We start from the raw sequence: 17,102 nt of genomic DNA, 5'->3' as shown, positions 1-17,102 counted from the left end.
ATTTCGCAATAAAGCATCCTTCACTCATGCTGCAAAACATACCCTCGTAAAACTGACTATCCTACTGATCCTTGACTTCGGCGATGTCATTTATAAAATAACCTCCAACACACTACTCAGCAAATTGGATGCAGTCTATCACAGTGCCATCTGTTTTGTCACCAAAGCCCCATATACTACCCACCACTGCGACCTGTATGCTCTCGTTGGCTGGCCCTCGCTTCATATTCGTTGCCAAACCCATCGGCTCCAGGTCATCTATAAGTCTTTGGTAGGGAAATCCCCACCTTATCTCAGCTCACTGGTTACCATAGCAGCACCCACCAGTAGCACACGCTCCAGCATGTATATTTCACTGGTCATCCCCAAAGACAATTCCTCTTTTGGTCGCCTTTCCTTCCAGTTCTCTGCTGCCAATGACTGGAACGAATTGCAAAAATCACTGAAGCTGGAGACGCATATCTCCCTCACTAACTTTAAGCATCAGCTATCAGAGCAGTTTACAGATCATTGCACCTGTAAATACCCCATCCAACTACCTTATGCCCATATTGTTATTTTTTATTTTTTGCTCCTTTGCACCCCAGTATCTCTACTTGCACATTCATCTTCTGCACATCTATCACTACAGTGTTTATTTGGTAAATTGTAATTATTTCACCACTTCAACCTTTTATTGCCTTACCTCCCTAATCTTAATTAATTTGCACACACTGTATATAGACTTTTCTATTGTGTTATTGACTGTACGTTTGTTTATTCCATGTGTAACTCTGTGTTGTTGTTTGTGTTGCACTGCTTTGCTTTATCTTGGCCAGGTTGCAGTTGTAAATGAGAACTTGTTCTCTACTGGCCTACCTGGTGAAAAAAAAAGACAAAATAAAAAACATTGAAATACAGATAGAGATGTAGTAGTCCCAGAGTTAATGATCTAAGGTCAGTTTTGCATTTCACCTCCTGATGATTATGATGACTGACCGTGTTAGAATACATTTAAAAAAAAAAGCTTAATCATGCGCTCTATCTCTCTATCCATCGGCCTCTCGTCTACAGGTATGTTTTGATGTGAGAGAGGAAGCCAGTCCCGTCATCGCCACCTCACCCACTCTTAAGATTCGGGCCGACTGGGAGCCCGAAGGCTGATTAGGAGACACCGCTAGAGACACTAGAGACACTGAGAGAATATTAGGGTAGCACTGTAATTCATTAATCATGCTGTCTTCCCTGCTTCTGTGTTTTACCTCTTTCCTTTTCTGTCTTCTACACCTCTCTCCCCACCTCTTTCTTTCTCTTTTTTTATAATGCACACCATATGTGCATTGAAGTACAGATTGAAGTTGTATTTAGAATATTACAATTATAATATGTATAATTAATGTATTATGTATTTATAACACCTGGATAATGAACTTTCAATAAAGCATTTAACATTCTCCACTGGTTGAAATGAAGTATCTCATTAGAATACTACACCTATTCTGTGTCCTTAGATTAATGCAGGATTACATCAGTCTTACAAGTTACAATGTGGAATCATTGATTCCCAGGAGCAGGAGTGGTAAACACTGTTGAATTGTATAATTGTAATACATACATGTAGACACAGCATCATTCAAAGAATGGAGTTTGATACACCTGGTATTGGATATGACTGAAAAAAAATGTCTCACAGAGATTCATACCTGAACCGCACCTTTATTTGCCAAAGAAGAGTACATGATCAGTGAATATATTCAATGTACAGGCTACAATGTGGGCATCTCATGTGTGGTAATAACTACAGTACATGAATATAGGACTTGCATCCTTGGCACAATAAAGTTATTATATTCTACTCAATCCATGGGCTTCATTAATGCCATTTAGATTTTAAGTCGATACAACTATGATAGCTGAGGTTCATAGATAGGTTCTGAACTAATATTCATACCAACATTTTTAGGGTCCATACACAGATTGGCTGCATACTTTAGCTAGCTACACATACATAGGCATACAGTTATTTTTATTCTCCACTACACAATAAGCAAATAAATAGTTAGCTAGCTATGTTACTTCAGCTGCATTGCATGGCAAATGCAAGCAAGGCATGCTAACACAATTGTACATTCAATTTGCAGTAAATGCTTTAGCTAGCTAGAATCTTTTCATCCACTGTTTCAGAAGACGACAGCCTGGTTTGCTGGTTTTCTCAGGAGTCCCTAAAACATTAAACAACACGAATTACAAATTCATACTAATGTCATAACACTAGCTAGCTAGCTAGCTAGCTAATGTTAGCTAGTCAGCTAACTTGCTAAATAGCGGTTTTCGTAAATTAACTTTATGACAAAAACACATGCACAATTGTTTATCTCTACATTAACTGACATATTCCTCTCAATTGTAAATGTTTTGCTTGACTCATTATGACGTTATAACTGCTTACATTTGCTTCCACTGTAATGTTTTCTCAGCCACCTTTGCTGAAGAAAGTTGCCAGGGACTGGTTTCCCGCGTCAAATTCGTCATTGTTCGTCAACCACTCGATATGATTGGTCATATAAAAACCTTGGGACTCAAATGCATAATGAGTGATCTAACTCCCCCTTGTGGTGGTCTGGAGCAATGAAGCTGTGACGCTGGGTACTTCTAAGTCCCGTGGTGTAAGCTCGCAACTTTTAAAGGAGGAACCGCTGTATAACACACTGGCTGAGGAAAGGCACTACTCCCAATATAAGTGAACCCCAAATCAATGTAGTTCTCATCATATTTGCGCCTCGTCGACGGTCCATTGTCCCTGCCTGTTGTTCGGTGCTTTCCTGGGTAAGGGGTGAGCTAGGTGAGCTAACAACAAATGTAGAATTACTGATGCTAGCATTAGATGTGCTCATGGAAGCAGAACAACTTGTGTCGTTGACAGGTGCCAGTGTAGTACTGCTGGACACTAGATGGTTTAGTTTTATCTTCGGCAGTGAAACGAGAATACTAATTTAAAAAAAAATGTGAATCACATTTTTATTTGGCGTATCCCTGATGGCATTGCACGTACCCCAGTTTGGGAATACCTGGTCTAGGGAATCCAAATGAATTCCTCTAGCCTGGCTGTACGCTCCGGTCATTTATATTTCCACAGCCTCTAGCTGCCAGACACAGATGGACCAGTCAGATAGGCCTAGTACATCCTTACAGCCCTGTACTGTACTAAGCTGTATATATAGGTCAAGTAGAAGTGATTTCTGCTGAGGCCTGGCACGAGGGGCCACCCTCCATTTAAACTTAGCTGAGACTGTCACTGCCTGGCCGTGAAGTTAAAGGACACGAAGAAGGGATCCCATGACTCTGACTCATTCACAAGCGATTCAGGGTTTGTTCTTCAATGAGCCTACAATGACATTATCTGTAATGATACTGTTAAGGTATTGTAATGTAGATTAGGCAGTAGCATTGTATTGGTACAACATTTTAAACTGAGACCTAACTGAAAGTGAATGAGTGATAAACTAGGTTGAGTTGTAGTGTAGCAGGTCCGCTTCTCTTGCCCTGTCTCATTGTGTGTTGGATGGAAGTTAGTAACACATGTACCTCCTGTTTAAAAGTGCTGAGTTCTGCAGTCAGCCAGAAGGGCCTGATGACTGCTGCCAGCCGGTGTGTCCTTCCTGTCAGTTCAGGGCTGCCTCTGTCAGTCGGCCTCCATGTTGCCATGGTTACTAGAAACAAAGACAGGAAGTTACACAGGGGTAAAATAAGTTACATCCCGTAAATGTAATAATGGCACAGTAGGAGATGGTTGCAGCTTTACGGTCTCCTAACCAACTGTGCTATTGTGTGTTTTTTGGCGTTATTTGTAACTTATTTTGTACATGTTTCTGCCACTATCTCTTATGAACGAAAAGAGCTTCTAGATATCAGGACAGCGATTACTCACCTCATACTGGAAGAATATTTTTTCTTTAACAAGTTGGACGTGAAGGATTTACTTCAGACACCCGAAAAGGCCCAAATCCCCGTGATTCAGATGAGATTGAGATATCGGGGACGCACTTCGGGGTGCCTTGTAAGGATCTGATGGCGAGTTGGGTAATCTGCCTCTACCATCAGTACTATTAGCCAACGTACAATCATTGGATAACAAAATAGACACACTACAATCACAAATATCCTACCAACAGGACATTGAAAACTGTAATATCTTATGTTTCACAGAGTCGTGGCTGAACGACAACATCAAGTTTTACGCTGCATCGGCAAGATGGAACAGCCGCCTCCGGTATGGCAAGGGGTGGTGGTCTGTGTATATTTGTAAACAGCTGGTGCATGAAATCTAATAGTCAGGAAGTCTTAAGGTTTTGCTCGCCTGAGGTAGAGTATCTCATGATAAGCTGTAGACCACACTATTTACCAAGCAAGTTATCTATATTCTTCGTAGCTGTCTATTTACCACCACAAACCGATGCTGGCACTAAGACCGCACTGAGCTGTATACGGCTATAAGCAAACAGGAAAACGCTCATCCAGAGATGGCGTTCATAGTGGCCGGGGACTTGAATGCAGGGAAACTCATCCGTTTTACCTCATTTCTACCAGCATGTTAAATGTACAACCAGAGGGGAAAAAAACTCTAGACCACCTTTACTCCACGCACAGAGACGCGTACAAAGCTCTCCATTTAGCAAATCTGACCATATTTCTATCCTCCTGATTCCTGCTTACAAGTTTTTTTTAAACTCAAGAAGGAAACACCAGTGACACGGTCAGATGACACAGATGATAAGATACAGGACTGTTTTGCTTGCACAGACTGGAATATGTTCCGGGATTCTTCCGATGGCATTGAGGAGTACACCACATCAGTCACTGGCATCATCAATAAGTGCATTGATGACTTCGTCCCAACAGTTCTGTACGTACACACCACAACCAGTCAAATAAAATTTGATTTGAAAATAACTCTACTTCTGCCCTAGCCCCCGAGTCAGTGGAGTTTTACCTTGACATTAGGCCTACATGTCCCAGCAGTATAGGCTAGGCCCATCTGACCGTAGCCCGTAGCTGACTGTGATGCCCCACAGCAATACATCTGCTCTAATCAATTTATTATGGAGCCTGTGTGTGTCAGTGTTTCTCATGTATCACTTTGGCAATAATCAACTAACCTAATGGAGTTATTAGTTTTCTGCTGTAGATAAATTATAACTTAACTGTGGCCAAGTGTGCATTAAAACAGATGCATGTTAATCAATATACGCAATAGTAATGAAACATTTGTTTTGTGTCATTTTCTCCATTTGGATTTAAAATTCTCTATCCCGGATCCCATTCATTTGACTTGCAGCTAGTCAAACAGTAAAATGCACAGTTTAGTGAAATAGTGTTTGTCTTTGTTTATGTTGCGCTGACATGTTTGTTGGAGACATTCACATGAACCTGGGAAAGATGTGACTGAAATCCCCTGAGGCAGGACAGAGAAGAGAGGGGGGATGGGGAGGGGTAAAGATATGACAAAGTGAGTTGGGTGACATGCAGAGGCTTCGGAAATAGACTTAAGACTGGCTTAATGCTCTGCCTTAACAGGGACAGTTGTTTCTTATCTCTGTGTGCTGACTGTATGACTAATTGATTCCTGTTGTTCTTTTCTTCTGTCTGTCTGTCATGTGCTGGTAGTGTGCTCAGTTTTTGAATGGAAATGTCTGTCTTTAGGGCTCAGACACACCAATAGCATTTGCTGGCCAAGAGTACTTAGCACCTCTGAACGTAATTTGCGTACCGAGTGGACACCGATTTTACATGTGGAATCATGTTTGGCAGTCAGCCAACAAGTCTGCAGCGGGTGGTCCCTAAACACAGAGCGCTGAACAATCGGCAGAAGAGCGCTAGATCCACATTCGGTGCGATGTGTGTGAGCCTTTACTCAGAAACCAAGCTGAAGTATCAAAGTGTCATGTCAAGCCTCCACATTACCCATAAGCACTCAATTACGTTGCGCCGGATGTCATGCATTTCAATTGGGGACGTCCACAATCGAGTGGAATTGCAATGCCCCCTTGCATTTGAAGGATCCGTTGCGAGAGACTCCATATATTTCAACAACAAAAAACAACTTTACGTTGTCTTCAGTCCAGCCAGAGTCTGTCGAAGAACAGGAAGTTACCAAACCACAGAAGAAGATTTAAATGTGGTTTTCGGTGAAGGCTTAACTTCTTATGGCTGCAGGGGCATTATTGAGTAGCTTGGATGAAAGGTGCCCAGAGTAAACGGCCTGCTCCTCAGTCCCAGTTGCTAATATATGCATATTATTATTAGCATTGGATAGAAAACACTCTGAAGTTTCTAAAACTGTTTGAATGATGTCTGTGAGTATAACAGAACTCATATGGCAGGCAAAAACCGGAGAAGAAATCCAAACAGGAAGTGAGAAATCTGAGGTTGGTCGATTCAATCCAGCCCCTATTGAATACAAAGTGGGATATTGGTTATGTTGCACTTCCTAAGGCTTCCACTAGATGTTGACCGTCTTTAGAAACTTGAATGAGGCTTCTACTGTATTGTGGGGCCGGATGAGAGCTCTTTGAGTCAGTGGTCTGGCAGAGAGCCAGGTCCTGGTCATGTGCATTTCACATGATAGCGACCTGCGTTCCATGGCATTTCTACAGACAATGGAATTCTCCGGTTGGAACGTTATTGAAGATTTATGATAACAACCTCCTAAAGATTGATTCCATACTTAGTTTGACAAGTTTCTTCGACCTGTAATATAACTTTTTGAAGTTTTCATCCGACGTTCTGCTGGACCTGCACAAGCGTTTGGATTTGTGTACTAAACGTGCTAACAAAAGTAGCTACTTGGACATAAATAATGGACATTATCGAACAAGGATTCTTGGGAGTGCATTCTGATGAAGATCATCAAAGTTAAGGGAATATTTATAATGTTATTTCTGATTTCTGTTGACTCCAACATGGCGGATATTTTTTTTCTCAGATTATTGCATGGTTTGCTTTTTCCGTAAAGTTTTTTTGAAATCTGACAGAGCGGTTGCATTAAGGAGAGGTATATCTATATTTCCATGTCTAACAATTGTATTTCTCGACATTTATAATGAGTGTTTCTGTAAAGTGATGTGGCTCTCTGCAATATCACCGGATGTTTTTGGAACTAGTGAACGTAACACGCCAATGTATACTGAGCTTTTTTTTCAGACACTGATTAACAACAAGATTACCTTTAAAGCTGTATAAAACACATGTACAGTGCCTTGCGAAAGTATTCGGCCCCCTTGAACTTTGCGACCTTTTGCCACATTTCAGGCTTCAAACATAAAGATATAAAACTGTATTTTTTTGTGAAGAATCAACGACAAGTGGGACACAATCATGAAGTGGAACGACATTTATTGGATATTTCAAACTTTTTTAACAAATCAAAAACTGAAAAATTGGGCGTGCAAAATTATTCAGCCCCCTTAAGTTAATACTTTGTAGCGCCACCTTTTGCTGCGATTACAGCTGTAAGTCGCTTGGGGTATGTCTCTATCAGTTTTGCACATCGAGAGACTGAATTTTTTTCCCATTCCTCCTTGCAAAACAGCTCGAGCTCAGTGAGGTTGGATGAAGAGCATTTGTGAACAGCAGTTTTCAGTTCTTTCCACAGATTCTCGATTGGATTCAGGTCTGGACTTTGACTTGGCCATTCTAACACCTGGATATGTTTATTTTTGAACCATTCCATTGTAGATTTTGCTTTATGTTTTGGATCATTGTCTTGTTGGAAGACAAATCTCCGTCCCAGTCTCAGGTCTTTTGCAGACTCCATCAGGTTTTCTTCCAGAATGGTCCTGTATTTGGCTCCATCCATCTTCCCATCAATTTTAACCATCTTCCCTGTCCCTGCTGAAGAAAAGCAGGCCCAAACCATGATGCTGCCACCACCATGTTTGACAGTGGGGATGGTGTGTTCAGCTGTGTTGCTTTTACGCCAAACATAACGTTTTGCATTGTTGCCAAAAAGTTCAATTTTGGTTTCATCTGACCAGAGCACCTTCTTCCACATGTTTGGTGTGTCTCCCAGGTGGCTTGTGGCAAACTTTAAATGACATTTTTTATGGATATCTTTAAGAAATGGCTTTCTTCTTGCCACTCTTCCATAAAGGCCAGATTTGTGCAATATACGACTGATTGTTGTCCTATGGACAGAGTCTCCCATCTCAGCTGTAGATCTCTGCAGTTTATCCAGAGTTATCATGGGCCTCTTGGCTGCATCTCTGATCAGTCTTCTCCTTGTATGAGCTGAAAGTTTAGACGGACGGCCAGGTCTTGGTAGATTTGCAGTGGTCTGATACTCCTTCCATTTAAATATTAATCGCTTGCACAGTGCTCTTTGGGATGTTTAAAGCTTGGGAAATCTTTTTGTATCCAAATCCGGCTTTAAACTTCTTCACAACAGTATCTCGGACCTGCCTGGTGTGTTCCTTGTTCTTCATGATGCTCTCTGCGCTTTTAACGGACCTCTGAGACTATCACAGTGCAGGTGCATTTATACAGAGACTTGATTACACACAGGTGGATTGTATTTATCATCATTAGTAATTTAGGTCAACATTGGATCATTCAGAGATCCTCACTGAACTTCTGGAGAGAGTTTGCTGCACTGAAAGTAAAGGGGCTGAATAATTTTGCACGCCCAATTTTTCAGTTTTTGATTTGTTAAAAAAGTTTGAAATATCCAATAAATGTCGTTCCACTTCATGATTGTGTCCCACTTGTTGTTGATTCTTCACAAAAAAATACAGTTTTATATCTTTATGTTTGAAGCCTGAAATGTGGCAAAAGGTCGCAAAGTTCAAGGGGGCCGAATACTTTCGCAAGGCACTGTATGTTTGAGGAATTTAATTATGAGATTTCTGTTGTTTTGAATTTGGCGCCCTGCACTTTCACTGGCTGTTGTCATACCGATCCCGTTAACGGGATTGCAGCCCTAAGAAGTTTTAATGGGATAGCTAGCAACTTGTTAATAATTACCCATTGCTACAAGTGAGTACTATATTAATAGTAGCATTAAATAATACACCTTGGCTGCTAAGCCACTTATGTTATGACTGTTGCCTCACTTTTTTTTCTCCCTAATATCCAATTGGTAGTCTTGTCCCATCGTTGCAACTCCTGTACGGACTCGGGAGAGGCTAAGGTTGAGAACCATGCGTCCTCCGAATCACGTCCCTGCCAAGCTGCGCTGCTTCTTGACACACTGCTCGCTTAACCCGGAAGCCAGCCGTACCAATGTGTCGGAGGAAACACCGTGCAACTGGCGACCGAAGTTAGCTTGCAGGCGCCCGGCCCTACACAAGGAGTCGCTCGATGGGACAAGGACATCCAGGCCGGCCAAACCTTCCCCTAACCTGGACGACACTGGGCCAATTGTGCGCTGCCTCATGGGTCTCCCGGTCATGGCTGGCTGTGACACAGCCTGGGATCGATCCCAGGACTGTAAGGACGCCTTAGACCTCTGCGCCACTCAGGAGGCCGTGATGTTTGTTTTTGATGATAATTATTAGATATAGGTCGTTAGCTACACTGGTATCTTCAACCTAGGCTAGCTTTTAGGTAGCTAGCTGCTCTGCAGTGCAAGCTAGCTTGACTTGCTGTAAAGTTAGAGAAAAAAGTTGAGGAAAAATTTGCAAAACATGTTTTATTATCACCTGAAACGATCTATTATATATAATGTCTTGAATAAAAAGGTCGTATTTTGCATTCTCCCAAAATAAATGCGATCTCTGACGGGAGATGGGTTCACCTCCATCTTGCTTTACAAACACTCCACTTGTCCGTTCAGGAGCGGGGCAAGAATTTGTGATGATGTACGGCCTAATGAAATGCGTCACAATATAAACCGGGCATCAATTTTACAGCAGTTAAGGTTTACCTGTATACCCAGAACAAAATGTTTTGCATAATTGTGTCAGATGTTCGATTAAATTCTTTGGGAAGATGTGTTAGAAAATGTACTAATGAGACTAGTGAAGTCGCCACCCCTCTAAACGGAAACATTTCTGCCAGTTTGGGGCAAGTCTATGACAAGTCAATGGGCTAAATGTCCCCTTGAAATGATCAGTGCCAAAATCAGCGTACTGGAACAAAGTTCCTCATTAGTCTTGCACCCCACAGTCGGTCGACAGATGCTACAACCATTTATGTTATGTGCATGTGTCAACAAGACATTACCTGTACTGGGGCGGGGTGAAGGTTGTCATGGTAACCAGCTAAGCTTGGCTGTGGCCATGCCTGGAGGGAGGGAGGGGTAGAGTGGAGAGAGAAAGATGCATGTCAGTAGGCTATGCTACACAGAAGCAGGAAGGACAGGGCTTGGTCCCTTCCTTGACAAAGCCTTCACAACAGTGTGAAGGGAGTTGTTACAGTATGTTTCAGGATGCAGTTAATTTTCCAGATCTAATTTATCCTCATTACAGTGACTCTGTACATAGCCGCAGGAAGTAGTTTGGGGTGGGGGTGCTGTGTTTGTTTTGCTCTAAAATGCTATTTGGAGAACAGCAAAAACACAACCAAAAAATGTCCCCCAGACAGTATCACAGCAGTATTAGGTTTACAGTATATTAGGTTTAAAGGTCTGTGGAATGGTGTGTACAATGTACTACTCAACCTCATTATACATAGGCTACATTGACTAATTTAGCCTACTTGTGGAACAGTGCATACAGTGCAACATGAAATAGATGCATAATACTCGCTATCAAGGCTGACTTCAAAACCGACGTCAATGGGTGAATCAATTAAAATAACAATTAGGCTCACAGCTAATAGCAAACAAAACAGCCTTTGGTTTTGAATGGTCACCAAAAAGGAGGGCTCCCCACTTCCCTATTAAATTAACCCCTGGCTATCAGATTACAACAAGGTTTACTAGGCCAGGTTCAAATGCTGACATCAAATTCAAAGCAATTGGAACACTGCCTAAACCACTGACCAGTAAATCAAATGGAACGGTCTCAGCCCTCTAAAAGGGGCACAGGCTGGCAGCAATGCTCCGCATGGTCCTACAGTCAGCCATTACGGTAAACAGCCATTGAATTTTAAATCGTGATTGGATTTAAAAAAAAAAAAAAAACGTTTTGTTGTTGTTGCCTACCCACATGATGCCCTTGCTGGGGGAGGAGGGCAGGGGAGCTGAGACAATGTGTTGTTGGGGGGGGGGGGGGGGGGGGGGTGGTGCTATGATGCTGTATGAGGGTATGACTCTGTAAGAGGGTAGTTGTTGAAACATTTGGAGATTACTATTTCTATTTCTATGACTCTTTCTATTGATAACTCCCAGTTTGACACTGCTGAAACTGTTCTCACTGAAGCTCAAAGGCCATGATGGTTCAAATAAATGGCAGACGATATGTTATTAAACAGCCTTGTCAAGGGATATCAGTTGGCCAGAGCATATTATAATTTCACCCACTGAACTACTTTGACATAATGTCTCTTGGCACTAAAAGTCACCTGACAGTAACTGCACAGTGTTCTGTATATGCAAAGCTATTGCCCTGCCCTGAAGGTGTCTGTCTCTTTCTGAGGTTTTCTATGAGTTAGGCTGTCCTTAAGAGGGATTTATCCTATTTAAAAATGACACCCAACAGAAGTAGGCATGATGGCTTCATATCATCATAAAGATTTTCATATCATCATACTGTCTTTCATCCCGGGATTTACAGTATTACCAGCATAGCATACAATGGGGTTGCTAAAAAGGCAAGAAATGCCCATTGGGCCTAGATTACCAGAATGCTAACACAATTAGAACAAACTAATAGCGAAATCACAAATGCTAACGAGCAAAAGCGAAAATAAACTAAATTGCAAAGACAGGCAAATACAGTTTATAAAGTTATACAAGCATAGCCAGTAGCTACCGAATGTCATTTTCGGATAGTGTGGACATTTACAAAAGAAAGTGAATGAGAGAAATTGCGCAAATGAACAAAGTTGTGATGCCAGCTTTTCTGAAGGAAGAGCAGCATGTGCAGAGGGGAGAAGAATGGCGGAGAATAAAACACTAGCAGGAAGCACAGGGAAAAAATGGCAACTGTACAAATAACTCATCTAGAGCTATTTGACATCTGGCAGAAAGCCATTATAATATATCTGATGGCAAACATTTAGTAGGAAATTGCATAAAAGTGTACCTTCATCACCTCATGTGCACTGCACAACAGAGACATGCCGATAGATATAGAAGGTTATGGACTCACCGGCTCCTGCTTTCTCTTGTTGTGCTATTTACAAACACGTGACTGGCTCAACTGTTCTGCGGAACTACGGTACGCTTCATAATGTAAAATAATGTGATAGGTGAAATGAAGAACATAATCTACTTTCTCTGTTAACTTATTGCACAAGTTGACTGCGGGTATTAACTTAAAAAATAGCTATGAATATTGACATTTATTGGAGAACTACAGAGAAATAGTTTTGATGGTATTGAGAAAACATCCTGTGTCTTTTTCCAGATACCACAGTATACGGTATATACAATATACCGCCCAAGCTTTGTAGACTGTTGACTGGGCCTTGTGTGTAGTACTGTGTGTAACATCAGTATTGCTTGTTTGTATGTGTTTTACTCACTGTCTACCTGTTGTGTCCTCTGTGTCCACAGGTGGTGTCAGTGAGTGTTTTGAGCAATAGTGACAGTGTGTGTGTGTGTGTGTGTGCGTGTGTGTGTGTGTGTGTGTGACGGTGTGTGTGTGTGAGACAGAGACCAGCGATGGCTGCCAGTAAGAATAAGACCCAGAGTTCTCTGGCCCTGCACAAGGTCATCATGGTAGGCAGTGGGGGTGTGGGCAAGTCTGCACTCACACTGCAGTTCATGTACGACGAGGTGAGAACATGTACACACACACACACATTTAGCTCAACTCATTGCATAGCTACAGCAGTATTGACACGATTCATGCTCACACAAACTGAGCATTCCATGTTTGCTAGCCTGTCATACATCATTGTTACATTGTGTTGAACCCTGTTATCCAACTTGACAAGAATTAAATAAAAGTTCACATTACCCAAAGTTCAACTGTTTCCCGTTAAGTACTGTGACATAATGACTGTGTGGTTGAGGTGTTCGTCTTGGTCCTCTGTCCAGTTTGTGGAGGACTACGAGACACCAAGGCAGACAGTTACATACTATCTGCCTAACTTAGTCTTGTCTGCTGGAGACATTCTGACGGTTCTGTGGTTTCCTCCTCCTAGTTCGTAGAGGACTACGAGCCCACCAAGGCAGACAGCTACAGGAAGAAGGTAGTGCTGGATGGAGAGGAGGTCCAGATCGATATCCTGGACACGGCTGGACAGGAGGACTATGCTGCTATCAGAGACAACTACTTCAGGAGTGGAGAGGGCTTCCTGCTAGTCTTCTCCATCACAGAACACGAGTCTTTCACAGCCACAGCAGAGTTCAGGTTGGTGATCCTTCATTAGTTATCATGTATGGTATGGCAGTGATGACAGTCATATGGAGCTGAGTCAGATTGGAGAGTCACAATGATGACAGTAACGATAGAAGACCCAAGCCGTGGTGTGTGTGTGTGTGTGGTGTGTGTGTGTGTGTGTGGTGCATGCATCTAGGACCTGTGTACCTTAAATGCTTGTTTGTGGATCTACAATCCTAATAAGTCTTTATAATGTGTGTTTTTTAGAGAGCAGATCCTGCGTGTGAAAGCGGAAGAGGATAAGATTCCTCTGTTGGTGGTGGGGAACAAGTCTGACTTGGAGGACCGCAGACAAGTGTCTGTAGACGAGGCCCGAGCCAAGGCAGAGGAGTGGGGGGTGCAGTACGTGGAGACATCAGCCAAGACGCGAGCCAACGTCGACAAGGTACTGTGTTGTCTGTGTTTGTGTGTATGGGTGGGTGGGCGTGTTTATAATTACATATTGCAGACAATTCTCTTCTATATGTAATTTTCAAGGTGCTCAAGTAATTCAGAAATAGTGGTGGACTATCACTTGAGTAATTGTCTGTTCAGGTAAATGTGTGTGGTAACATGGTTCCTTTTCATTCTCAAGGTATTCTTTGACCTGATGCGGGAGGTGCGGGGAAAGAAGATGTCGGAAAACAAGGACAAAAACGGCAAGGGGAAGCACAAGAATAAGAACAAGAAGAGTTTCAAAGAGCGATGCTGTTTACTCTGAACGCAACATGGACCTTTACAACACAAAACACCACAATCTATCGTTACGCTGAGGAACCAACTTGACCAGAATCACAGAGCATCCATCCTCACGTTGAGTTGAAATATGTGTCTGTTAGTATTGAATCTGGCCATATTTTTTGTGTTGTTTAGCAGGTTTGGGGTCAGTTCTATTTAATTTGTCAATTCCAGAAGTTAACTAATATTCCAATTGCAATTTTGCTCATTGCTTTTTAATACAGAAAATTGGAATTTGGAATTTCAGTTTACTTGTTGAAGTGAAATGTTTGTTTTTTTCTAAACCAGGTGTTTACCACATTCTCAACCACTGTTTTTGTATCTAAAACTTAAGCTTTGATAGATATTCTGGATGTTTATTTTTTTTTTATGGAAGGTGACCACTGTTCTGTGACTTGGACTGCAATGCATGAGCTCTCCCCTGATAACAACAAGCCAATTACCAAACTGCCCCAAACACTAACTTCAGTCTGCTTGGATCTTGTTCTGTCTATCTCAATATATCTGTCCTTTATGATCAACATATGATCATGCCATTTATTTTAGTCTACAACGTGCATGGGGATTTTAATCTAGAATGGGAATGGATCTGTGAATGGGGATAGGTTCAGTCAAGGACAGAAATGTAGCGAAACTCTATTCAATGCTTTTTACTGATGTCTGTTTGTGGTATGGACATCAGACTAAGCTTAGTTTGTTAATGATTTAAAAAATATATATTTACCAGTTAGTAAGAGGGACTAGGACTGAACGTGTCATTGTTTCCTCTACAATAGGATAAAGCAATTGTCAATCAAGAAGGCTCATCGTCTTAGGATTCAAAGCACATGTGATATTATTAGGGCCAGTCAGTTTACATTGTCAGGAAAAACTCCTGGCCCTGGTCTAAGTAGGATGGATGTTGAAGTGTGAAGTTGTAACAGTTTACTAACCAGAGGTCCTGTGGTTCTGGACAGGCAGTGTTTCTGGAGACCCCTGCTGGCATTCCTTGGTAAATACAGGAACTGAAAATGGAACTGCCCCCACATCCATTAGTCCTTTCGATATGGGTCAGTTGGCACCATAAGAGTTGGCACCATAACTATCAGCCAGTCATCTTCAGTTTTGGGTTATTAATATTTGTACTTATTTTGGGTTTTATTCAAATGCTTTTTTTGTGGAAAGTGCACTACATTGTTGCCAATACCTTAAAAAAATAACTGTTCAGAGTTCCCATGCTAGAGAATGCTAAAGCAGTTTGTGCCATCAACACAAGGATAACATGATATCGGCCTACCAACTAATCACTATATAAATAATGTTTGTTAATTAACTGAGTGAATGTATGTGCATCAGACAACAGTTGATACTTCTGGTTCCTTTGTGTCCGTGTGAATGAAACCTGGGTCATGTTATTTGGCACCAAATGGAAGAAAATTGACTGAAACAGGAAGGGACTTTTTTGTTGTTGCTGAAAAACATTGTGCCCTAATGAACACCAATCTGGTGAGGGACACAGTTTGTTTGCTGTTATTGTTGGATCAGTCACTCTGTTCTGCCCTACAACAGTAAAGTAATATTTCCAACAACTGTCCTAACTGTTCTGCTCTTTTATAAAAATGTGTGTCCTCTTCTGTTGTTTTAAAGCTAGTCTACTATTGATAGGTTTTTCACTGTCTTCTGAACAAAAAAATGTCTTCAAAATGTTGCCAAATAAATGCTTTTTTCTTTGTAATATTGGCGTGGTCTTCTTAAAGTAAAATTGTCACCATAGTGTGTAAAATGTATTTGATTCAACCAAATGGGAGTAGACAATATTTCCTTTTGATGTACTTTTTTTGAATGTATATTTGGAAATGCATACTAGTATTCCAGTACTTGATATACCTGTCAACTGTGTTTCTGATTGCATGCATGTGCAGTAGCCTACAGTTACCCTCCTAGTGTAAGTAAAGTAATGGTTTGCATCATGTCGTTATGGACCAGGGAAGCAAAAATACCAGACGGTGTCCTTAGCTAGTCATTTGCCGTTATTTCGATGGATACATGTCACGTGTTATGATGGTGCAAAAAAACAGGGCTCCTTTAGACCTGCAGTCCTGTAGGATTTCACTCCAACCCTGTTCCTTTAGACCTGCAGTCCTGTAGGATTTCACTCCAACCCTGTTCCTTTAGACCTGCAGTCCTGTAGGATTTCACTCCAACCCTGTTCCTTTAGACCTGCAGTCCTGTAGGATTTCACTCCAACCCTAATCTAGCAAACATGATTTGAATAATTAGCTGGTTGATAAACTGAATCCGGTTAGTTACAACAGGGGTTAGATTGAAAACCTACAGGAGGGTAGCGCTCCAGGAACGGGGGCCAGAGAGCCCTGGCATGCTCCGGTACTTTGGTGACTAAGAAAGTCATTTTTTAACCTCCCACTTTGGGCTGGATGTGTCAATGTGTCCTCTTTTCATACTTACTTAATTTATGAGCACAATTACTGTTGTGCCTCAATTAGCCATGGAATCCTTAGTTTGAAAGTGACTGTTTTCCCTACATTTCCCCCCACGGGGAAGCCAACAAGCTTGAGCCAATGAGCTTCAGCCTCTCGCATTTGAGTGACTGCTAGCAAGAGGCCTTCCCAGTGTTACCCAATGAAGTTGTAGGGCGGGCCCAACTGCTCAGTGGACAAAGCAGAGAGCCCAACGACATGGTGGACATTTCTGCAAATACGTGACTTAGTACGCAATTGTCGGGGACCACTTTTGTTTCGTGAGTGCTACTTTCAGAACTACTGACTAAAAAGTATACAAGAGTACCACATAATCTCTTTAAATGCTGAAAATATTGTAGCCATTAAGCATTTATGTTATTATGTTAGGTTATACTTGCTTGTTTCATTACATTCATAAAGCATAGAGATGTTACTAAGATATTGCCCAGGAGTTTACAGA

At 41.7% G+C, this 17,102-nt stretch overlaps 1 protein-coding gene across 1 annotated transcript in view; it reads left to right on the top strand.

Moving 5' to 3' along the window:
* LOC110501794 (ras-related protein Ral-B) overlaps positions 1 to 15,897 on the top strand; it is a 41,219-nt gene extending 25,322 nt beyond the window's left edge. Inside the window, exons 2-5 of the mRNA XM_021579628.2 lie at positions 12,635 to 12,856; positions 13,228 to 13,436; positions 13,674 to 13,851; positions 14,041 to 15,897. Of these exons, the coding sequence (XP_021435303.1) occupies positions 12,743 to 12,856; positions 13,228 to 13,436; positions 13,674 to 13,851; positions 14,041 to 14,166 (627 nt within the window). The 5' untranslated portion in view covers positions 12,635 to 12,742 and the 3' untranslated portion in view covers positions 14,167 to 15,897. The remainder of the gene's footprint in view (positions 1 to 12,634; positions 12,857 to 13,227; positions 13,437 to 13,673; positions 13,852 to 14,040) is intronic.
* The last annotated feature ends 1,205 nt before the right edge of the window (positions 15,898 to 17,102 follow it).

This window comes from Oncorhynchus mykiss, chromosome 22 (assembly GCF_013265735.2).
Source record: "Oncorhynchus mykiss isolate Arlee chromosome 22, USDA_OmykA_1.1, whole genome shotgun sequence".
In the NCBI taxonomy this organism is placed as follows: domain Eukaryota; kingdom Metazoa; phylum Chordata; class Actinopteri; order Salmoniformes; family Salmonidae; genus Oncorhynchus; species Oncorhynchus mykiss.
Note: the sequence above shows the minus strand (reverse complement) of the source record. Positions and strands in the feature narration are given on the sequence as shown.